This window comes from Myotis lucifugus, unplaced genomic scaffold, assembly GCF_000147115.1.
Source record: "Myotis lucifugus unplaced genomic scaffold, Myoluc2.0 scaffold_67, whole genome shotgun sequence".
NCBI classification, from domain to species: Eukaryota; Metazoa; Chordata; class Mammalia; order Chiroptera; family Vespertilionidae; genus Myotis; species Myotis lucifugus.
Window position 1 is genome coordinate 4,840,972 of NW_005871115.1, and position 24,767 is coordinate 4,865,738.

The 24,767-nt window shown below is 40.2% G+C and overlaps 1 protein-coding gene across 2 annotated transcripts in view; it reads right to left on the minus strand.

Moving 5' to 3' along the window:
• Positions 1–23,751, minus strand: part of IFT57 (intraflagellar transport 57) — a 67,225-nt gene extending 43,474 nt beyond the window's left edge. For both annotated transcript variants that reach the window (XR_002829603.1, XM_006090080.3), the window contains exons 1-5: positions 23,277–23,751; positions 20,579–20,741; positions 19,709–19,827; positions 14,521–14,611; positions 6,815–6,883 (exon numbers count right to left, since the gene is read on the minus strand). Coding sequence is in view for 1 of the 2 variants with exons in the window: in XM_006090080.3 (XP_006090142.1) it covers positions 6,815–6,883; positions 14,521–14,611; positions 19,709–19,827; positions 20,579–20,741; positions 23,277–23,488 (654 nt within the window). In the remaining variant the exon portion in view is untranslated. The remainder of the gene's footprint in view (positions 1–6,814; positions 6,884–14,520; positions 14,612–19,708; positions 19,828–20,578; positions 20,742–23,276) is intronic.
• Positions 23,752–24,767: the final 1,016 nt, after the last annotated feature.

The window sequence follows — 24,767 nt, forward strand, 5'->3', positions numbered from 1 at the left end:
CAGGTTTTTCCCTCTAACCTACATTTCCTATTCACCTCCAGATGTACAACTGATGGGGTGCAGGTTAGTTACTAGAGAAATAAAAGCACCTACTCAGGCATATTGTGTTCCATCACACTTAAACATATCATGTTTTCATTGTTTCCCCTGAGAAATAATAGATTTCTCACAGTAGGACTAACATTCAACTGCTTTAGGAAAGAAGAAAAAAAAACACATTTTCCTTAAGCAGGAACCCGAACCAGCTAACTTATGGAGCAAGTTATATTGTAGAACAGTATTTTTCCCCTATATTACTCAGAAAGGACATTTTGTCGAGAATTGTAATATGTAAAATGAAGAAAATTTAAAGTATTTAAGATATTAAGCAAAGTAGATCCATCTTCTTCCCCTTTTTGATTACAATGTTGCAGACTTGCTACGATGACACTTTTTATTCTAAGCCTAGATTTCTACTTCCTTACAGCTTTGCTTTTTAAGCTAAAAATTCTCTCATTCTTGGTACAATGCATTTTTTTGCTACGTAATTAAAAACCAATTGTGCTTAAACCTTTGCAGATAGTTGGTTTTATGCTGTCTAACTCAGGAGTTGGTTTCTAAAACCTCAAATTTAGCATCTCAAGGAAGAATGGTATCTATGGCATGTTTAAAAAAATGTTTTGAAATGAAGTGATGGGCATTTAAAAATAGAATTCAGAGAGCGCACAGCTTTCCTCCCATTCTTCACTGGGGGAGGAGAATGACACATCTGTGTGAAGCTGCCAGAACACTGTAGCTGTGATTCTATTGAGCTTTAGAATGGAGGGGAGCTACAAAGACCACTCATAATTACATCATCGTTGCCAAACATGCAGGCCGTTTCCAGTAGACATACTCAAGTTAGAAAGAGAAATGATCAGTACACCCCCTATCACCAGAGCCTCCCTTCCCTGCCCCACCCTTCACGTCTCTGAACATTCTACCGCACCCCTAACCATCACATGCCCTGCCCAACTGTCAGAGCTTCGATACCGAGCCAGTGTCCTCCCCATGATCACTGAGGGAGGCTTTGGCTAAATGCAGATTTCAAAAACATGCAGCAATCAGAGGGAAAGAGTGAATATAAAACTTTCTGGGCTAGCCTTAAAGCCTAATATCCATCTATAAAATTTTTTCCTTCTAAGACAGTGGTTCTCCACCTGTGGGTCGTGACCCCTTTGGCGGTCAAATGACCCTTTCACAGGGATCGCCTAAGACCATCCTGCATATCAGATATTTACATTACGATTCATAACAGTAGCAACATTACAGTTATGAAGTAGTAACAAAAATAATTTTATGGTTGGGTCACAACATGAGGAACTGTATTTAAAGGGCCAGAAGGTTGAGAACCACTTTTCTAAGAAAAGCTGTATCAAAATTCAAATAACTAACCTGCAAATGAAATTTTGGAAGATAAAACCATCCCTCACTAATTGTAGGAGTTATCTTCTTGATAATTACATTTGGGAAAACCGTAATTGGGATAAAAGAATTAGAGGGGGAAACTACACAATAAGAATGGTTTTAAATTCATAGAGTGGGGCAAAAGTAGGTTTACAATTGTGAGAACACAAAACACAGTTTATTCTTGTATTATTATTTATTGATTATTGTACTATTTTCCATAAGGACAACTGTAGACTTACTTTTGCCTCACCCTGTATTTTTTTTTAACTTTTAAAGTAAATACATGTTTTGAAAACCACCTGCTTTCAAAACAAACCAATTTAATCACTGTAAGCATTCACTTCCATAGGAGGAACTATTTTCTTAGAACAGTTTCAATGTTCATGAAACACTACTGCTGTGTCCAGATCCAATTAGGAAGATATTTCAAAGTTTAGTCAATGGCCACACACTGTCTCTTTACAAATTCCTCACGTTAGCAGTTACAGGCTTCAAATATGTTTCCGAAGTCAGGAAGATGGACCACCAGGTCACCTTTCAAGGAAGAACTTGCTGCTCAGCTACAGGGAAGGCGGCCAGCAAAGAGCTTCCTGCTGTCAGCTCCTCAGGCTCTGCTTTACCTGCAGAGCCACCTTACCTGGAGCTATGTCCTCCCCTGGCAGCCTGCCTCCAGCCATTGAGCCAAGCAGGCAACACTTTCTCCAGTGCTCCTCACCACATTGGCCAAGGCTATGTCAGGCCTAAATCAATTACACTTCTCCCTTGGCCCAATACTGCTTTCTTCCCGCTTGTACAGTAAACGTCACGCGCCCCAAACACTGTCTCAGTGTCCAATTCCAGAGGCCACAATGTGCAACATATGTCTTTTTCATTACATTCTCTCTTGCTCCATTTACCACAAATCTCAGAAAAGTGCTTGTGTATATCTATTTTCTGGAATTATCATGATACTTAAGAACATACTTTTCAGGTTCTAGATTTTAATGAAAGAAAGGAATATAACTAGATTTTCCCTGCATTATCCTACATGGTGCATAGGAGAAACAATTAGTGTTGAGAAGTTTTTTTTTTTCTCCAAGAAGATCAAAATATACCTTGCCTGTAAAATTCTAAATATAAAATAGCATTTGTGCATATAGGTATTCATTCAACATTTTTCAATACTGAGCATGTTCTACACACCAGGCACAGGTGAAAAGGGCTGCTACTCTGGAGGAGTTTGCATTCTAGTGGTTCAAATAGACAATAAACAAATCAGAAAATAATACAATGCCAGGGTCTGTGTAGAAAAATAAAGCAGGGTGAGGGGATAGAGAATGACTGCAAAAGCATCTATTGTTTCATAGCCACAGGTGGAGAGGATTGCGGTAATCCACACATCGCTGGGCTGGCACAGCCACATATACACTTAGTACATCAATTTCCTAGAGAGTATACATCATTCCTGTTCTAGTGAAGAATTCATCACACTCAGCTTTACTAAAATAACATTTCTGCATTGTAAGTCCACCTGCTGCATGAAACATAAAATCTTAGCTCTATGTTACTAACCTGTCCAGCAGATTTGTTTCGGAGAAAGAGCAGCCTGAGACATCATAAGCTATGGTCAGACACAGCTGTCTCAGGCAGATGGCTTTATGGGCAACATCATAAGTTTGCCAGATTTTTTAAAATATGAAGGGTTTTCTGCCTCATTAGTACTTCATGGCTGATCATTCACAAACACCTGGTCAAACTTCTTCCTCTTGTGAAAATGCAACCATACATAGTCTTTTTTTTTTTTTTAAATATATTTTATTGATTTTTTACAGAGAGGAAGGGAGAGAGATAGAGAGTCAGAAACATCGATGAGAGAGAAACATCGACCAGCTGCCTCCGGCACATCTCCCACTGGAGATGTGCCCGCAACCCAGGTACATGCCCTTGACCGGAATCGAACCTGGGACCCTTCAGTCAGCAGGCCGACGCTCTATCCACTGAGCCAAACCGGTTTCGGCCAACCATACATAGTCTTAATTCAAAAGGGTATACATTAGTCTGGCAGGTGTTGCACAGTGGTTGAGTGTCGAACCATGAACCAAGAATCACCAGTTCGAGTCCAGGTCAGAGAACATGCCTGGGTTGCAGGCTCTATCCATAGTAGAGGGCAGGCAGGAGGCAGCCAATTAATGTTTCTCTCTCTCTCCCTCTCTCTCTAAAACAAAAAAAACACAGCAATAAATCTTTATTACATAATCTTTATCCAAAGGACCTAATACTTTGATAATTTGTAAAGATATGGGTAGGGGGAAAACCCTTCCTTATCTAGCTTAATTCAGGTGAAAATTCAAAATCAGGACCACTAGTGACTTTGAGTAGTGGTAGAGGCAAATTAAATTACTGTGCTCCCAATAGTGAAAACCACTTGGTCCACAGGGAATCCCAGGATAGCCTCTACAGGCCTCCAATTACATCATCGATATCCTATCTAATAAAGATAGAATGTATAAATTGACCATCACTTCGAAACAAAGATGGCGGTGCCCAGAGCCAATAAGGAGGGAATATGCAAATTGACGCAACAAAGATGGCAGCAACCAGTCAGGACGCTTGCATCATTGCCACGGTGACGACGCAGGCTTCCACCCTGCCCTGGCCACTCCAGGCCTCTGGGCAGTGTGCACTTGCTATGAGGGAGGGAGAAGAGGGTGAAGGGAGCTACAGGAGGGCGGCTGGGCTGGAGTGAAGGTGGAAGGCAGCTCTGGCCCAGAGCAAAGGCAGAAGACAGCCATCAGAGCAAAGGTCCGGGTCCCGGGTGCCAGAAGGAAGCTGGTGCCGGCAGCCAGGAAAAGGAAAGCCTATTCTTGCATGAATCTTCATGCATCGGGCCTCTAGTAAATGAATAATACAAATGACAGTTCCTTTTTGAGAATAACTGTGTTTGCATCTCTACTTTTGTTTTCTTCCTCATATTTTAAGAGAACTTTGTCATCATTATCTTCAACACGCACAGGAACACCAAGCACCACTGTGTCCTTGCTTAAAGCTGAAATCAAACCATACCTACTCTGCTGAAGCCTTACTATGAGGCAAAGGGGAAAAAAACCAATAGACTTGAGAGTTTGAAGAAAATGAGTTCAAACTTAGCTTTTGTAATTTATTAGCTTTTTAAAAGATGAATTGTCTTAAGGTTATAAATTTCAGTTTTTGTATCTGTAAAATGAGATAACAACATCCAATTACCTCACAAGGTCAGTAAAAGTATGTTTTGAAGTAATTTGAAAACTATAAAAGTGATCTGCAAATGTATTGTTACAACTGGAGTTTTTTTGTTTAGATTTCAATGTTAACATTATTTTGAGATAATTTTGAATTGAGTAATAAAAATATATTCATTTAGGAATTATTTATTCAGTATCTTCTGTGTTACACTATAGAGAATATAAAAATGATAGCTATCCCTGTTTTCAGAAAGGGGGAAGGGAAGATGTGGTTTTGGTTTTTGCCAACACTTATTCAGCATTTTCTATGTGCCAGACATCGTAATAAATACTTTACACGAAGTATCTCTTTTAATCTTTAAAACCCCTATAAAAAAGGTAATATTTTAATCCTCACTTTATAGATGAGAAAGACAGGCACAGGCAGTTTGGAAACCTGCGCAAGGTCAGACACCTAGTAAGTATTAAAAATATTAGAGTCAACTCACCGGCTCAGGCAAGTTAGTTATATTCTTATGCTATGTTACATCTCAACTTGGCAGAACACACACACACATCATTAATCATAATTGATGCTGACTAACAATACTAAGGCAGTAAATGATAAATGGAAGCGATCATCCTGGGGTGAGGTGGCCAAGGAAGTCATCACAATGAGACCTCCAAACTAGATCTAACCTTGTTGGTACAGTTCAGATTTAAAATTACATAAAGGACAAACAAGAATTTTCTGTATGTATTTTTTGAACATGCAATAGGTTTCACCTTATCTATATATATACAAGGCTATGCGACTGTCCGACCAGTAGCTATGACACACAATGACCACCAGGGGGCAGACGCTCAATGCAGGAGCTGCTGAGCTGTGGTGATGTGGCAGCTGTAGTTCTCGGGTGATGCACCCTGGAACCAGAGAGGAGGGAGCTCGATTCCGGGGGGTGCGTCACCCGACAACCACCCTCTCACAATCTGGGGCCCCTTGGGGGATGTCAGAGAGCTGGTTTCGGCCCAATCCCCACAGGCCAGGCTAAGGAACCCCGCTCATTCAACAGACGCCATTCCAGCCATGGTGCTGCCCCAGGTGTAGCCAGGTGCAGCTGGCCTGGGAAGAACGGCAGGAGGTTGGCTCCAGGGCATGTCTGGCCTGTCTCACCCAGTCCTGCCCCGCCAGCCACCTTCTAATTACTAGTAATATCCTTTCAATGTACACAAATCCATGCACCGGGGCACTAGTTTAAATATAATATACATATAGGAAAATACAAAAATCCCATATTAACTTGTGAAATATCTCATTCATAGGTTCTCTTTTATAGACTGGATTTACTTCCTAATTGAAATAGAGCGAAAACTGACTTACAGCAATGTCTATGTATCTATATACCAATCTTAATATAATCCATTTCATTTTAAAGAATTACCATTTAATTGCCATTTTCCTATTATCAAGCCCATTCAACACTTCAACACTGGTCCATTATTAAGAAAAAGAACTTGAAATCAAATAATATATGTTTCCATAATAAAAAATGACAGAAGGCAAATAAATTATTTTCAGTGTACAGAGAAGTGCTGTGTTGCTTTTCCATAGTATAGACAGCAGGCTTCTGGCCCTACTTGCACCACTGGATTTTTATACAGTGAGGCCTTGACTTATGAGTTTAATTCGTTCCGAGACCGAGCTCGTTAAGGTGCTCGTTAAGGAGCTCATTAACTCAAATTACTCTGTCAACTCAATGCAAAAAATCGGCCGAGAGACAGCTGGTATCTCAAAAAACTCGTTAGTCGGGACACTGGTAAGTCAAGGCCCCACTGTATTTGCTATTGATTTTATATAGAGATTAACAATTTTCAGATCTACTTTTCAAATGACACACTAAGGAAGGGGTGAGGAAGGCCGGCTCGAGGGTTATATAAGGCCTGAGAAATCATTTGGTCTGGCCCTGCCAAGTCATGAGTGGTGAGCTAATTAAATGTTTGATCAAATATAGCAGGCTAATTTTTAAGTTGATAATTTTATATGGCCCTCAAATGATGTTATAAATATCCAAATGGCCCTTAGCAGAAAAAAGGTTTCAGACTCCTGCATTAAACAATGGCCAACAATGGTTTCTACTTGTTTCAATTCCCAGCAGAAAAAGTGTACATATTGCTTGTTCATCCTGTGTATATACCATGCAACTTACCAAGCGATAGGTCTGAGCTTTTAAAACATTGAGGTCAATAAAGTTTTCTTCATTATCTGTCTCTTCTTCCTTAGGAAAACAAAGAGTTTTAAAAGTTAATAATTATAAAGTTACAATTTAAAAATATATTTCCAACTTCCACATACATATTAAACCCTATATATAGACTAATGCAGGAAAAGGTATTTAAAAGCCTAGTAATGTGTGTAAAGTTATTATCAGCTCATCTGTTTTTTGAGGTTTTGATGGTGCCATTTAAAATGGACAGAAAATAGTGCAATAAAGGCCTGGGGAGGGATTGCAGTGTGGTAGAGAGGGGTTAATGGGGGTGGGGGGAGAGAAACATCTGTAATAATTTCAACAATAAAGATAAATTCCTTTTAAAATATATTTTATTGATTTTTTACAGAGAGGAAGGGAGAGGGATAGAGAGTTAGAAACATCGATGTGAGAGAAACATCAATCAGCTGCCTCTTGCACACCCCCTACTGAGGATGTGCCCGCAACCAAGGTACATGTCCTTGACCGGAATCGAACCTGGGACCCTTGAGTCCGCAGGCCGATGCTCTATCCACTGAGCCAAACCGGTTAGGGCTAAAGATAAATTTTTAAAAAATAAATAAAATAGGCCTTTTTTAAAAGTCATTGAATGAAGAAGAAAAAAAAAAAAAGAAGGGTGCACATTACCGTAGAACTAGAGATAAATACACATAACAGAATAAGAAACAGTCTCATATAGCATATCTGAAAAAGATAGTGGAAAAAGTTAATGGAAATTTTGAGTAACATGACTAAAATAGACAAAAATGACAGGTTGACAGAATATTCTTATCTACTCCAGGGACCAATCACATTAATGAATGTTTTTGATATCTCTTATATGCTCAAGTTTAATCAGTTAATTAGTTAAGTCACCAGTATTGTACTGCCTGGCCCATGGCCTCTAAATCTATTTAAAGATATTAAATCTATTTAATGATAATGAAATATATATTTATTTAAGATATAACTTTGTGTCTTAGATATTAACTATCTAAACCAGGGATGGTGAATGTCTGGCCCACGGGCCATAGAAGGCCCGAGAAGTCATTTGATCTGGCCCTGCCAAAGCATTAAGGGTGAGTTAAATGTTTGACCAAATATAGCAGGCTAATTTTTTAAAAAATATATTTTATTGATTTTTTTACAGAGAGGAAGGGACAGGGATAGAGAGTTAGAAACATCGATGAGAGAGATACATCGACCAGCTGCCTCCTGCACACTCCCTACTGGGGACGTGCCCACAACCAAGGTACATGCCCTTGACCGGAATCGAACCTGGGACCCTTCAGTCCGCAGACCGACGCTCTATCCACTGAACCAAACCGGTCAGGGCAGCAGGCTAATTTTTAAGTTGATAATTTTGTATGGTCCTTGAATGATGTTATAAATATCCAAATGGCCCTTGGTAGAAAAAAGGTTCCCCACCCTGACCTAAAAGGATAGTTCAGGTAGATTCCAAGCTGGTCCTGATCCCTGGGCCAATCGCTATGAAAGGTGAGGTCAGAAGTGGCCATTTGAGAGGTAATCCTTTCCCAAATATAAAGTAAATACAGAATCTGAGCAGGTTCTATAAACATGTATAAGGATAAAATATTAACTCCCTTTTCTCTTCAAATGTCTTTGTAGTGACAAGTGACATACTGGGTGAAACAAATTTAACAAGAATATCCCAAGCTTAAGAATATGGTAATATAGCCAATGAAGCTTGGTCCTCAAGTCTTATAAAGAAAAAAAAAGGGGTGTTGTTCAGTGGGCACTTCCACATGCAGCTATACAAAAGCAGCATGGAAGATTTCAAAGATAATCCTTATTTGCAAGAATTGAAAAGTATGTAAGACAGTTGTTCTCTAAAGGTGGTTCTGAGACCAGCAGCGTCAGCATGACATGGGAGCTTGTAAGAATGCAAATTCTAAGGCTCCATCCTCGATCTGCTCAGAATCTCTGGGGGCAGGGCCACTAAAGTTAGATGTGAGAACTATGCTAATCTTTGGGGAACTGGAAAGCTTTTAGTAAAATATAAAACAATATAAAGTTTCCATACACTCAAGTGACATTTACTTTTTTAGGGAGGGGGGCAGTGGGGCATGGAGGTGTAGATAAAACTGATCTGTTTACATCTTAAATCCTAAGCATACATGCAGATGCACACTTTTGAAAAGTAGCTCAGTCTATTCTGTGTTTGCACTGATGGTCTTTTTAACAAGGAGAGTAAATGATTGAAATGCCAATGACTCAGCGCCCATGGAAGAAGAGACTAAGTTTATGTTTTTGCAGTAACCTAATCAGTACAGTTTACATAGGCAATCAATAAATACTTGTTGAATTTTACCGGATTGAGCACTAATAGGTAAAAAACTTTAATAGTAGGTACTAGGGAAAGAAGACTCACGTTACTAAACATTATTAAGGGAGCATTCGAAGGGAATTCGAATATAAACAGAAAACATAGCTTTAAAATAAATTGAGGATTCTAATCTCAGTAATTTAGAAGCCACTCACCATTTCCTATCATTTCTTTGCCCAATATGAACCCTCCTAATTCTCTTACTGCCAGTTACTAAGGATATGATTATACATAGCAGGTGAGAATATTCTACTGTGACCAATACTTACTTTATTTTTTAACAGTTATCAATGTGCCCTATCATGATTTGGACAGGCTAGAACTAAAGGTTTCTAGTTTCTAGATGATTATGGCAGAACTTTATTCTGTCAGAAATTATCTTTACCATCCATCCTTAAGCCACCCCAAGAACTCTGGAGACAAAATGAAGTAATATCTAACCACCCAAAGGCCTTTTTTTTTTTTAATTCTCACCTGAGAATATATTTTTCATTAATTGTAGAGAGAGAGGAAGGGAGAAAGGGAAACATTGATTGGTTGCCTCCCATACACACCCCGGCCTGGGATTGAGTCCACATCCTGGGTATGTGCCCTGACCGGGAATCAAACCCGAGACCCTTGGGTGCACCGGTCAACTGAACCACATCAGCCAGGGCCCACAGGCTTTTTAGTGATGATGCAGTTCTCCTTAGCCAGAGGATTGGGAGAGGTAAGAAGACCCCTTAAAATAATATGACAGTAAGGAAGGAAAGAAAAATAACTTCAAGAGACATGACTAAGAGAACTAATAGCTTCAGAGGCAACCCTTTAAGGAAAGCCTTGAGTATGGTCTTATGACTGTAGAAGGTCTTTACCTCACAGTTGGGCTGCTTTCTAGTTTGTTTCTCTAATTTACATGCCTAATAATGCTGCTTTGAACTTTGAAGGGTTCTCAGAAAAAAAAACCTATCATTTTTGAAAGTTACACAGCAATGTGCTGACAGATGATTTTGTGGTCCAATATTTAATGAACACCTACCATGCACCAGGTACTGCACAATAAATTAGAGATGCAAAAAAAAAAAAAAAAGAAAAGAAAAGAAAAGAAAAAAAGCACAAAATTGTTTCTGCCCTCATGGGGTTATTTTTCGGATGAGTACATTTTGTTAGTTTGTTTTAATCCTCACTGGAGGATATATTTTTATCATTATTATTGATTTTTGAGATTTTTGAGAGAGGAAGGGGGAGAGCGAAAGAGAGAAACACCAATGTGAGAGAGAAACATCAACATTGATCAGTTTCCTCCTGCATGCATCCCAACCAGGGATCAAATAGAAACCAAAATATGTGCCTTGACCGGGAATCAAACCTGCGACCTCTTGGTATATGGATGATGGTCCAACCAACTAAGCCACCTGGCCAGGGCTGATGAGTATGTTTTTATACTTTTTTCCTGAACATTTATAGCATTTTCAAGTTATACATCTTTAAAGCTAAATGTTGATGCACTAGAACCAGGTATCTTTCAATAAGCTAATAACTAATAAACAGTTATTAAGAAGACAAGATGATGGGGGGTCAGGATGAGCTAGAAAAGCTCAATGGGGAAAAAGGAGGACATATGTAATACTTTCAACAATAAAGATTTAAAAGAAAAGAAAACAAGATGAGAAATATACCTGAGTAAAATAAATGAAGTGAACAACTGGGAATATGTGAACTCTTAAATTTTTCTAAATCTGAATGAAAAGATCTATTACAGAAAGAATAAAGTCTAAACTCATAAAAATGCCTCAAATGATAAGGACTTGGCCTAGCTCCCCAGTTCATCTTAAGCCACCCTTCCCCCACCCCTCATTCAGGAGATCTGGCCACAAGTTTTCTCTTAGTTCCTTGATCAGGATAAATTCCTTCCTGCCTCAGAGCTTTTGTACATGCAGTACCACTAGGGTCTTGCCCAGTGCCTACCACATAAAAGGTGCTCAATAAATACATGTAGAATGAATGAATACATTTTTACCTTAACTTTTAAAATATAAGAATTCTTGTGAAAAAATAATCTTTTAAATTGGTTAGTTTTACAATGGTCTTTTTCCTTCTATAAAACATGTTAAATATTCTGAAAATACAAAACAGAGAAAATAAAATTATTACTCATAATCCTGCTACTCATATATAACTAATGTTAACATATTGATATTATTTCTTTATTTGCACATTTTCATAGCTGAGTTTATATATATTATAATATCATGCCCATATAAGTAACATTTCTTTGTAAACAATTTTTTTCAACTCAATAGTGTTTATTTATTTAAAAAATGTATACTCAGCTTGTGAAATAGCCACACAGTGAAGAAGTATTTAAGTTCACATGACTTTTAAACCCAGCAATTTGATAATATGTACCTAGTGGTTTTATGGTTGACACTAGAGGCCCAGTGCATGAATTCATGCACGGGTGAGATCCGGCTGGCCCACCCCAATGGGGGCCCATCGGGCCAGGCCAGCGGGGGGAAGGGGTGGCGGCGGGTGGTTGGCCAGCCAGCCCCGCCCCGGATCGAGGTGTTGAGGGCGGATCAGGGGCAGGGCTGGCTGGGGGGAGGGGCCTCAGGCGGTTGGTGTTGGGGGCCGATCAGGGGCTGGGCCAGCCAGGGGTGGGGCTGATTAGGCCTGGATCAGGCTGGTTAGCTGCCACAGTGCACTTCATCGCCACGGGCCATTCTGGTCATTCCACCCTTCCAGTCGCTGGGCTTTTATATATATAGATACAATAATACAGTAGGCCCTCGGTTACAGCAGACATCCGTTCCTACCATAATGCAATTTTCACCGTAAGTCGAAACCCACCTACATAAGCACCTACATCACTCACATGGAGCACATACACAGCAGTAATGAAGTGAAACAGTAAAAAAAATTTTAAAAGAAAGATAACAATTCTTGACCTTTACTTGTGGTAAATAAATAAATAAATGGGAGATGGTGATGTAACCACGAAACTACGTAACCTGAGGAGACTCTGTATACTAGTTTCAGGTGTACAACATAGTGATTCAACATTTACATACCTTAGGAAGAGATCACCATAGTAAGTCTAGGAATCATCTGTCACTATACATAGTTATGATATTATTAATTATACTAGAAACTGGTGCACAAAAATTCATGCACTCGGCAGGGGAGGGGTCTCTCAGCCCAACCTGCACTCTCTCTCAGTCCGGAGCCCCTTGGGAGATGCCCATCTGCCAGCTTAGGCCCACTCCCCAGGGATCGGGCCTAAGCTGGCAGTCAGACATCCCTCTGGCAGCCCAGAAGCCCTCAGGGGATGTCCAACAGCTAAAATTTTAGCCATTAGTCAGAAATCCTTAGCACTGCCGTGGAGGCTGAAGACAATCCCACCACCGCTGCTGCGCTGGCCAGGAATGAGCCAGCTTCTGGCTAAGCGGTGCTCCCCCTATGGAATCACACTGACCACCAGGGGGCAGCTCCTGCATTGAGTATCTGCCCCCTGGTGGTCAGTGCACAGTGCGCATCATAGAGACTAGTTGTTCCCAGTCGTTCCGATGTTAGGGTCAATTTGCATATTACCCTATTATTATATAGGATTCCCTAGTCCAGTGATGGCAAACCTTTTGAGCTTGGCGTGTCAGCATTTTGAAAAACCCTAACTTAACTCTGGTGCTGTGTCACATACAGAAATTTTTTGATATTTGCAACCATAGTAAAACAAAAACTTACATTTTTGATATTTATTTTATATATTTAAATGCCATTTAACAAAGAAAAATCAACCAAAAAAATGAGTTCGCATGTCACCTCTGACACGTGTGTCATAGGTTCGCCATTACTGCCCTATGCTGTATAATACATCCTTATAACTTATTTTATAACTGGAAGTTTACACTTCTTACGAACAAGTGTTAAAATTTTAGCCTGACCAGTGTGCTCAGTGGTTGAGCTTCAACCTATGAACTAGGTCATTGTTTGATTTCCAGTGGGGCATGCAGGAGGCAGTTGACCAATGATTCTCTCTCATCATTGATGTTTCTCTCTCTCTCTCTCCCTCTCCCTTCCTCTCTAAAATCCATAAAAATATAAATTTAAAAATTTTTTCATGGAGACATTATATTCTACTATTTAGATATAACCTAAGATCTTTAATGTTTATTTCTGGCACTTGATAAAACAATGCAGTGACTAATATCTTTGTATCATAAACTAGCTAAATAAATTACTTTAACCTTAAATATAAAATATACTTCTTATATATTAACTACAGGCCCGGTGCATGAATTTGTGCACGGGTGGGGTCCCTCGGCCTCGCCGGCGACTGGGGCTGATTGGAGCCGCAGGAGGCTGGCCAGGAGGAGGGGCCGTGGGAGGTTGGCCAGTGGCCCCCATCGGGGTCATCAGGCTGGCTAGCAGGGGGAGGGGGACCATGGGAGGTTGGCCAGCTGGGGGGAGGGACCGCGGGAGGTTGGCCGGCCACGGGAGGTTGGCTGTAGGAGTGCACTGACCACCAGGGGGCAGCTCCTGTGTTGAGCATCTGCCCCCTGGTGTTCAGTGCACGTCATAGCAACCAGTTGATCAGTTGTTCAGTTGCGTACTTTTACATATATATAGATTTGTACAATCACCTGGAAAATTCAACTGGTTTATGAGAATAAAATACACTGGCATTTTAATTTTATATCTTATCTATACTTCCTAAAAACCAGGGTTAATCCAACTCTGATTTTAAGAGCCCTTTGCTTCTATCATTTTATTAGTCTAGTCTGTTGTAAAGACTTGATCATTTAGTTTCACACTATGGATAGAATATTGACTGGGAAAAAGCCCAGATTGCTGCCAATAATCTAAATAATGTTGGTATTTACAAGTATTTTTTAAATTTCCTGCATTTAAAATTTTAAAGTTCTAATATTAGTATTTATCCTTATTTTAGAAGCATAATGAAGTTTCTGAGAAATGAATGGTGTTCTTATGAAGAATGTATTAATCTTAAATTCTATTGTTCTGTTTTAAATTGTTTATTATTTATGACCTATTTAAGATCATGAATACTTGTGAAGAGTGTTTGCTCATATAACTAGGAGTCTACTATTTATTTCCTGTCTATAATTTAGGAACCTCTGTTAAAATCCAGAGCTCAGTCAGTAGAGAACATGAGCATTAATTTAACCAAAGGTCTAAACAACTGAACATGGTACTGTATAAGCTTCTTGTCTCTCGAAAAATGAAATAAAATATATGTCAGAAAATGGAAGCCTGGGAGAATTAAAAGAAGAAAAAAGAATTCAAAGGTGAAAATGAACAATAAGTTCAGTAACACTCATACCACAAATTCTTCATCCATTTTATTTAATGTTAATTCTGCATCATCTTCTGGAACAGTTTCTTCTTCTAATTCTTCCACTGGGTATGTTGGTCTAAAATAATAAAGCTAATATGAGTTGAGAATTGAAAACAAACATTCTAGCAGGACAAAAAGGTGTATACAATGTGAATATTAAGGATCTCCTCTACAACAGATTTTGTCCATTTCCACCCCACTTAAAAAATCACTGTTAAATGATTCATGTATTCTTCCTGAAACTTTCTATGTAAAGATGCAAAATACTTATCTCCAAATTTAAAGAATAAATTTACACAAATAGGCTAATACCATGCATATTGTTACCCAATGTACTTTCTTCATTTACTAATATACCACATTTAAGTACCTATACATACATCTCTCCCTGTCTCTATTATCTGCATGTATTCCACTTAACAGCAGTACCATAATATTAACTAACAACCTATGGCTGAACATTGGGGTTGTTTCCAGTTTTCTAACTAGACAATATTACAAAGGTCATCACTGTATATTTTTCATTGTCTACATCATCAGAATAAATTGGACACATAGAATGGCTGGATCAACAACTTTGTACATTTTATTGTTTTGATAAATATTGCCAAAATCTATTGCTATAATGTTGCACTTCCAACAACAGTGACTCCATTTCCATATGTTCACCAATGTGGTAAACAAACTTTAATATTTGCCAACCATTTAGGTGAAAATATCTCATTCTTATTTTAATTGTATTTTTTTACATTGAAGTGGCTGAATACCTTTTAATGTTTTAATTGATTATCTGTGTTTCTTTTTCAGGGAAAGGCCTATTTATGTCCTTTGACCTTTTATATATGAAGAAAATTAATGCATAGCCTAAACTGTACTAAAAATATTTTCCTAGTTTATTATATACTAGAGGCCCTGTTCACAAAAACTCGTGCACTTGGGGGGGAGGGGAGTCCCTCAGCGGGACCCCTTGGGGGTTGTCTACCTTCCCGCTTAGGCCCACTCCCTGGGAGATCGGGCCTAAGCTGACAGTCGGACATCCCTCTGGCAGCCTGGGAGCCCTCGGGGGATATCCAACTGCGGCTTAGACCCGAGAGAGCAGGCCTAAGCCCCAGTCAGACATCCTTAGCACTGTGGAGGAGGTGGGCGAGGCTTCTACCACCGCCACTGAGCTCGAGCCATCAGCCCGGCTTGTGGCTGAGCGAAGCACCCCCTGTGGGAGCGCACTGAACACTAAGTGGCAGTTCCTGTGTTGAGCATCTGCCCCTGGTGGTCAGTGCACATCATAGCGACTGGCCGTTTCCAGTCGTTCCTCTGCTAGGGTCAATTTGCATATTACCCTTTTATTATCCTACTAGAGGCCCAGTGCATGAAATTCGTGCGGGGCCGGGGGGAGGTATGAGGTGGGGGGGATGCCTCAGCCTGGCCTGCACCCTCTCCAATCTGGGACATCCCTCTTGAAATCCACTGGCCGCTGGCTCCTAACCACTCGCTTATCTGCCTAATCGCCCCTAACTGCCTCTGCCTTGGCCCCCGCCACCGTGGCTTTGTCCGGAAGAACATCTGGAAGAATTCTGGTCTAATTAGCATATTACCCTTTTATTAGTATAGGTATAATAAAGAGGTAATATGCAAATTAACCCTCACACCCTCAGAAGATGGCTGCCTAGTACCAGGCTGGCAAGGGGGTTAGTGAGGGATGACCAAACGACTGAACAAGCAGGCTGCATGGGGCAACCAGGCTGGCAGGGGGTTAGTGAGGGACGACCAAATGACTGAACAAGCAGGCTGCATAGGGCAACCAGCTTGGCAGGGGTGTTAGTGAGGGACGACCAAACAAGTGAACAAGCAGGCTGCATGGGGCGACCAGGCCAGCAGGGGGGTTAGGGGTGTTAGGGAGGATGACCAAACAGCAGGCTGTGTGGGGCAAGGTGCAACCAGGCTGGCAGGGGGAGCAGTTGGGGGTGACCAGGTCAGCAGGAAAAGGGCAGTTGGGGGCAACCAGGTTGTCAGAGGGGGGCAGTTGGGGGGTAACCAGGCCAGCAGGGGAGGCAGTAAGAGGCAACCAGGCTGGTGGGAGGGGCAGTTAGGGGTGACCAGTCCAGCAGGGGAGAGGGTATAGTTGGGGGCGACCAGGCTGGCAGGAGGGGCAGTTGGGGGTGATTAGGCTGGCAGGGGGCCAGTGAGGGGCGACTAGGGTGGCAGGGGGGCAGTTGGAGGTGACCTGGCTGGCAGTAGGGGCAATTAGGGGCGACCAGGCCAGCAGGCAGGTGAGCAATTAGGAGCCAGTGGTCCACGATTGTGAGAAGGATATCCCCCCAAGGGGTCCCGAATTGGAGAGGGTGCAGGCTGGGCTGAGGGGATTCCCCCCACCCCCACCCCCCGTGCACGAATTTCATGCACGGAGCCTCTAGTATAGGATAATCATGGCTATTTCAACTGTTACAATTCTTATTACATTGACTTTGCAACCTTTTTGTGCATGGATCCTAGCTTTGAAATCACACAACACATGCCACAACCCTTTGGTCTTTTAGTAGTACCATTTATAGTTTCATTTTTCATATTTACATCTTTGATCGATCTAAAATTTATTTCTGTAGAATAAGAAGAGCTCCACCTTTATTCTTTTTTAAAAATATAGAGGGAGAGGGAGAGAGAAAAACATCAATGATGAGGGAGAATGATTGATGGGCTGCTTCCCGCTCACCCCCAACTGGGGATTGAGCCCACAACCTGGGATGTGCCCTTGACTGGAATTGAACCCGGGACACTTCAGTCCGTAGACCAACACTCTATCCACTGAGCCAAACCAGCTAGGGCTCCAGCTTTATTCTTATTTCCAAAATCTAATCAGTAGTCCTAACATTAAGTATTGGACAATTATTTCTCCATCAAGATTAACAACATGTATTCCCATATTAAAAATACTGGAAACTTATTTTAAAATAAGTTCATACCTGAACAGGTTAACAAAATATAAAAATCAACATTTAATATTAAGAAAGGAAACTACTGAAAACCAAATCAATCTTCTAAAAAAATTAATTTCCTATTTTTTTATAGAAATCTCATAAGCAATATTCTTGTAGGATTTATTTTGGTATATTTAGACACATAAAATAATCATCTATAAATATTTAACTTCTACATAATTTACATATTACATAGCTGATATATTCTCTACTTCCTATTTTCAATATTTTCATATATATATATATATATATATATATATATATATTCCAAATCACAATACATGGCCAGGAATAAGATATGTCCAAAAGCAAAGGAAGTACAAAATTAAACTGTGGATGAGAAATCAATAGCTTCTGTTGAATTTAGAACACATTGGGCAATAAATTTAATAATTTTTTTAAATGTTAAATGCAGCAAGAAAACTTACAACTTCTTGGATTCTAATAAAGAAGTAATGTGCCCTGGCTAGGTGCTCAGTTGGTTGGAGCATCATCCTGTACACCAAAAGGTTGCAGGTATGATTTCCGGTCAGGGCATATACCTAGGTTGTAAGTTCGATCCCCAGTTGGGGCACATAAGAGAGGTAACCAACTGACGTTTCTCTTTCATATCAATGTTTCCCTCTCTCTCTCTCTCTCCTTCCCTTCCTCTCTCTCTAAAAATCAATGGAAACATTTCCTTGGGTGAGAATACAAAAAAAGTAATGTGGATCATGTAGTCATTCTTTATGTTGTACTATGTGGTAATATTTGGGCTGAGAATTGAAACAGCCATTTTTTAGTTAAAAAATAAATGAATATCATGCCCTGACCGGTTTGGCTCAGTGGATAGAGCGTCAGCCTGCGGACTGAAAGGTCCCAGGTTCAATTCCGGTCAAGGGCATGTACCTTGGTTGCAGGCACATCCCCAGTAGGAGGTGTGCAGGAGGCAGCTGATCGATGTTTCTCTCTCATCGATGTTTCTAACTCTCTATCCCTCTCCCTTCCTCTCTGTAAAAAATCAATAAAATATATTTTAAAAAATAAAAAAGGAAAAAAAATACATGAATATCAGTAATTTCATATGCTTCAACTAGATGATAAATCAAGTCGAGTAAGTTTTTAAAAGTATCTATTAATGAGAATAGATTATCTACCTGAAAGAATGTAATTGAATACACATTAAACTGTTAACAGGAAACAAAATATACACCTTTCTGCAGAAGTTAATTCTAATCAAAATCACTATTTGCTCATGTTTTACCTGAATAATGCCTTCCACAATTTCTACCTATCAATAACCTCAATCTTCATCAGAATAAACTTATATTTACTAGTTATAACCATATAAATTGACAGTTTCAGAATATTTTATTTTTCATCCATTTATTGAGCATCTATAATATACCAAGCACTATGCTACCAGCCATAGAGTACACATGAATACTATCTGATAACTACAATAATAGATATATAAACAAAACACTCTCAGGTCAGAGAAAGAAGCAATGAACAATGTCTAAGAGGACTATCAGTTGGCTTCTTCAGTATTATTCTTGCCTAGTCACGTTAAGCTAAGATAAAAAAATCCCATTTAAAGTACTATATTGATTTCCATTTTTTTTCTTAAATCTGCAGCTATCAGTTATCTGTATACATATACCATGTTTGGTTATAGAAATAAATATATGCAAATGACTTCTAAAAAATTTCCTAAATTGTCCTAGCTGGGTGGTTCAGCTGGTTAGAGTGCCATCCCGTACACCAGAAGGTTGCAGGTTTAATTCCTGGCCAAAGCACATACCTAGGTTGGGGGTTCGATCCCCAGTCAGGGCTAGTACAGGATGTTTCCCTGTCACATGGATGTTTTTTTCTCTCTCCCTCCCTCCCTCTCTCTTTCTCTCAAATCAATAAAAAACATATCCTTGGGTGAGGATTAAAAAAACACCTAAATTGACAAAGATAAACAGTTAACAGTTATACCTTTAATAATTATACTGTATATTTGAACAGGGGAGGGATGCAATAATATCAGAATTGGCTTTGAAGACACCAGATATTCCAATTTTTGTCTATACTGATTTTTCTAATCACCCATGGCATTTTCAGTTTAGAAGTGTTTAGAGGAAATACTTCTTACCTGTTCTATTAAATAACTATGTACCCTTATTGGAAAAAGCTATACACATAAAACTATGATTGCCAGGTTGGTTAATATTTACCTTTTCCAGGTGAAACCAATGTATTTTAATGCTTCTTCAGCTAAACAGTCAAGAACATAGCATACATGCTCTCCATAACCTGACTTTAATTTTGAAGGAGGAAAATCTGCAGATCTCCCCTGAAATACAAAAGATAAACAAGATAGTACTTGTTATTTATATCCCAAATGTCAAAATATTTTAAGCAAAGTACTGCTGAATAAATTAATCATTTCTCTATTTTACAAATATGATTAAAAATAACTGTAATTACATTGTTTCTTAAAAATCCATCTCTATAGCCATTCGTGCATAAAACACTAAAGAAAAATGAAAACTTTTTATTGTCAAAGTATCAAGTTAAAAGGCAGTAAGATCTCATCACGGCAGAACAAACCATTGATATTGTTAGGGTAAAAACCAGTACAACTACTAGCTTGGTATCATATCATCAAACAACCGTATGCAGGACAGAGTGATTCACTGGTCAAAAACACATAACATGTTTGACAAAAATTCTTATTGCCTATCCCCAGAAAAAATTAGAAGTGAAGAGTACCCAAGAAAAGTCAGAAATGGAAAGTACAACTGATATCATGGTCTATTAAATCAAAGTTCTCTTTCAACATAGTGTTTCAGCTTCCTAGTTGTGGTTTTTAAAATCATTTTTAAGGAGAATTAAGTATCCACAAATTTATCTCTGAGACATATCAAGATTAAGAAAAATATTACTTTGGGCTATAAAGGGTATACACTGAGCATTTTTAGAAGTGGCATAGACAGATAGTTTTCAGAGTTCATCTAAAAGGCTAGCATTTATGTTGTTGAATTATCAATATTAAAATTCATAACTTGAGAGCATGCAGAAAGGAGAGAGTTGTTTACACTTACAAATGATCGAAGCTCAGATAATACGTTAGATATTGTTGCATTAGGGTCATCATATTCCTGAGGCTGTTCAAAGTGGCGTCCTGCTTTGTTAATCAACCAAGCAGCAAGAGTGCAAAACATGTAGAACTGTTCACCAGGGTTGGTAGGCAGTGCAAAATAGTGTCTGTTCAAAACAAGAGGGGAGGGTGGAATATGAAATGTTGCAAAATCTATAATAACTAAAGAGTGGAGTCCAAAATTGCCAAAAGACTTTTTTTTTTTTCAAATGGCTTTAAAATCAAAAGACACTCTGAAGTTTCTGGGAATCCACAGTACTCACATTAAAGTTTTTAATCAACAGGATTAGGACAATAACTACTGTCCAAAAAAATATTGGATCAAATACCTTACACCAGAAAATGCAGGGCATGTTATAAAACATAGCATATAGAACGTTTGCCAAAATAATTTATGTCAGGAATAATTAATGAGAGTACTTACTGAAAATGGTAATTTGAAATTAAGAGAATCTCAGAATTTTAAAACAAGACCTTAATGATTATTCACTATGCATTTTTACATTTTTTACACTGTCACTGGTAACTTTACTTACTGTTTCTACTCTATCAGCTCCATTCAACAGTTGTTCTCATCTTGGCTGCATATTTGAGTCATCCAAGAAACTCCTCAAACTGTTGCTACCTGACCAAACAGTTCTTTTCTCATGAATTAAATCAGGACTTCTGGGAGGGAAGCCCCAATATTGGTATACTTCAAAACCTTCCTAGATAGAGCTAAGATATAGCCAGGATTAAGAACCACTGAATATCACATCCCCACTCTAAGAAACATTTGTTGACTTTTGCCACATCATCTAGCCAACTAAAAACAGTGCTAAACATGTTAGGAATAAAATTTGCTGGCAAAAATATTCAATTCAGTTTAATTAAAGACCTTATTTTGCTTTTTTATGTGTAGCTGTTACCATTATGTTTCTAATTGTATTTATAGCTATCTTTCATAAGAATCAGAAGTCTACTTCATGTTTCCCAATTTTTTTCCTACAGGATAAGTATAAATGTTCTGGAAGATAGCAGAAAGTTGTGAAGTAATAAAGGTCAAAAAATCTGTGCAGGTCACCCCATGAAGTCCTGGCAGGGACACGTTTACAATCCTTTTGAAGCACCTACTGGTAACAACTCATCTTTTCCTTATTGACTGGTAATTCCAGAAAAGAGGAATGGATTCTGACACATTCTGTAGACCTATGGCAGTGGTTCTTAAACTTCAGCATGCTCAAAATCACTTGGAAGACTTGTCAAAACACAGACTTGTAGGTGCCACCCCTAGAATTTCTGATACAGGAGACCCCAGAAGGGGCCTGTGGGATTGCATTTCTAATAAATTCCCAGGTGATGCTGCTGCTGCTGCTGCTGCTGCCCTGAAGACCACATGTTGAAATCATTAAACCAAGATATCTCCATGCAAATCCATGATTCAAAGTACCACAGGGCACTCCTGAGGAAATAGCACAGAGGTTATATCAATAAGAACCTTAAGGCCATCTTCTTTTAGTTTAAAAAATATACTAGAGAAAATATGCATTTTTTAGCATAAAATGTTGATTGTTTATATTATCCTGATCAATTCATTTACGTAATAACTCCCAATTCTACAATTTCCACCATGGATCAAACAATACTACCTTTCCCTCTAACTTTTCTTCTATTATGGACAGACTTGGCAATATGGACAGTTTAACTAAAGCCTGCACATCTTATCATTCAAGTTATTGAAAGAGAGCAGGGAATGAGATCAAAATTGTCAAGGGAAACTATGTGACCCTACCTATGGCCCTTAAGAGAAAGTACTATAGATTTTTAACCTAAATTGTCTATTATACAATAAACAAATGTAAGCATGTACTAATGTGAAGGAAAAGCTATAAAACTTATTTATCTGTCAATCTCTAAGCTACATCGATGGGAGGACAAAGTGCTAGCTGCCCATTATCCTCAGCAACCAAGGGCACTGGCTTCAGGATCTGATGAGCTTTTCCCCAGCAGAACGACAGAACTTTAGGTTCTACGACAAAGAGACAATTCCAGCCGTTGCCATTTCATTTGTCTTTCCACTTCTCAGTTTTTGAGAGTACTGTTATTGCAAAGGCAGCAGTCCTTTCGACCACAACAATTAGTCAACAAGTTCACTAAACTGCATATAATGTGCTCAGCAAGGTCCTGGGTACCCATGGTTACTGGCTGCAGGGGCAGATTCTTCCAGAGGAAAACAAAAACAAGAGATAGATCTAAAACGATAACGGCCTTCATCTTTGGGAATGAGATTACGGGTGATCTTGGTATTTTTCTACAAATTTACTTGTGTTTTTCTGAGTTCTCTACAATGTATTCTATTACTTTTATAACCAGAAAAAAAAAAGTTTGTTATTTTGTGGAGGTGCGTTTGTGCTTTAAAAACCAGGCAAGCTGTCTCCCAATCCTTTCTGCTGTTTCAAAACTTTATTCTTTCTACTAAAAAGCAAGTCAAAACTCCGTGAGTTCCACGGCGGCCCTCCGTCGGCAAGTTTGGGGTGAAGTGCCCCTTCCAGGATAGGAAGATGGAGGCAAGTGCTTGCTAACCCGCGCTAGGCGCTCCCCAAAAGGCCGGAGGGAGGCACCTTCCCAGGCGGCACCCAGGTGCCAGGGACGAGGGCACCCACCTGGAAGGGGGCTTCAGGTTATTCTTCCGGAGGAGTTCCTCCTCATAGCGGAGCAACTTCAGCTTCTCCACCAGGTCCTCCATCACCACGAACATGTGGTAGGCCGCGCCGGGCCCCCGCTCCACGACCGCCTCCCCAGCCCCTTCGCCATGGGACCGAGACACCGCATCCTCTAAACCCGACGGCGTGGCCACTGCCGCGGCGGCCGCCATCGCACCACAGACAGAAGGAGCCCAGCGTGGGCTCCAGCACACAGATTTCCGCGGCCTGCGCAGCCGCCGCCAGGACTGCCGCGACCCGTTACTAGGCGACCGCCAAGCAACCCGTCCCCCGGGAAACTAGACTCCGCCTCCTTCCCGCCCACATCGCTTCCAAATGTTCTCCAACCGGAGCGGGCTTTCTGGATTACGTCACGCAAGGCCCGCCCTTCCCCTGCCTCGGCGGAGGAAGTGGCTCGGAGGCAGCCCCGCCCCTCGTGGGGGCGTGGCGTCCGGCGACCCACGTTGTGCCACGCCTCCTCCTGCTGCTGCTGGTGGAAAGCGGAGGAGGGTCGGCTGGCGTTTCTGCTGGGCTTTCCCCCGGCCCTTGGTTGGCTTGGGGCTGGTTAGACCTGGTGGTTACCAACGGCAGCTGAGCGGGCGTCTGAGTCCAGGGGTAGCAGCTTAAAAGATTAAAGAACCAGGAAGACTAGCAGTATTGGAGGCTGTGCTAGCCCACTGTTTTCTTCTTTATGTTTCTTCTCAACGTTGAAAGTTTTCAGTTGTAAAGATAGTCCATATCCTGCTGCTTCCCTTTACCACACGGCAACTTTCCAAAGGAGGGTCTTTCTTTTTTCCCCTTAAACTTAGCCTTTCATTAGGGAGTGCTGTGTTTGATTTCACAGTGTATTACAGGACTAGACGTATTACCATCCCCGGCTAGTACTACTCCAGGGCTAGGAAAGGGGTTGTTGGTTGGGAGGAGGTGGGGGAAAAGAATGGCACAGGGTGAGCAAAAAAGGAGCCATTCGGAAGGATTTGTTCTACCTCAGAAACAAGAATTATAAACTCACATCCTTCTGCTCCTAACCTGTTTCAAGCCCATTACAAGGCAGTATAACGTTTTGGCGTTCCTTGTTAAAATAGAGGGGATAATCTTGAATGTATTTCCCTGTGCTATAGCTCTAAATGTGGCTAAAGACAGTATTATTACTGTACAGTGGGGCCTTGACTTACGAGTTTAATTCCTTCTGAGACCGAGCTCGTTAACTCAAATTACTCTGTCAACTCAATGCAAAAAATCGGCGGAGAGACAGCTGGTATCTCAAAAAACTCGTTAGTCGGGACACTCGTAAGTCAAGGCCCCACTGTATTATTTCTGTACTTGGCAGCTACTGACCTAGAAATACAGGATAGGGGACAAATCTCACCACACTTTTACAGTTCTCAAAGAAATCCTGTGTATCAAGAAATTTTCCTAACAGCTACATAAAAAACGAGGTAAGTAGTAGAT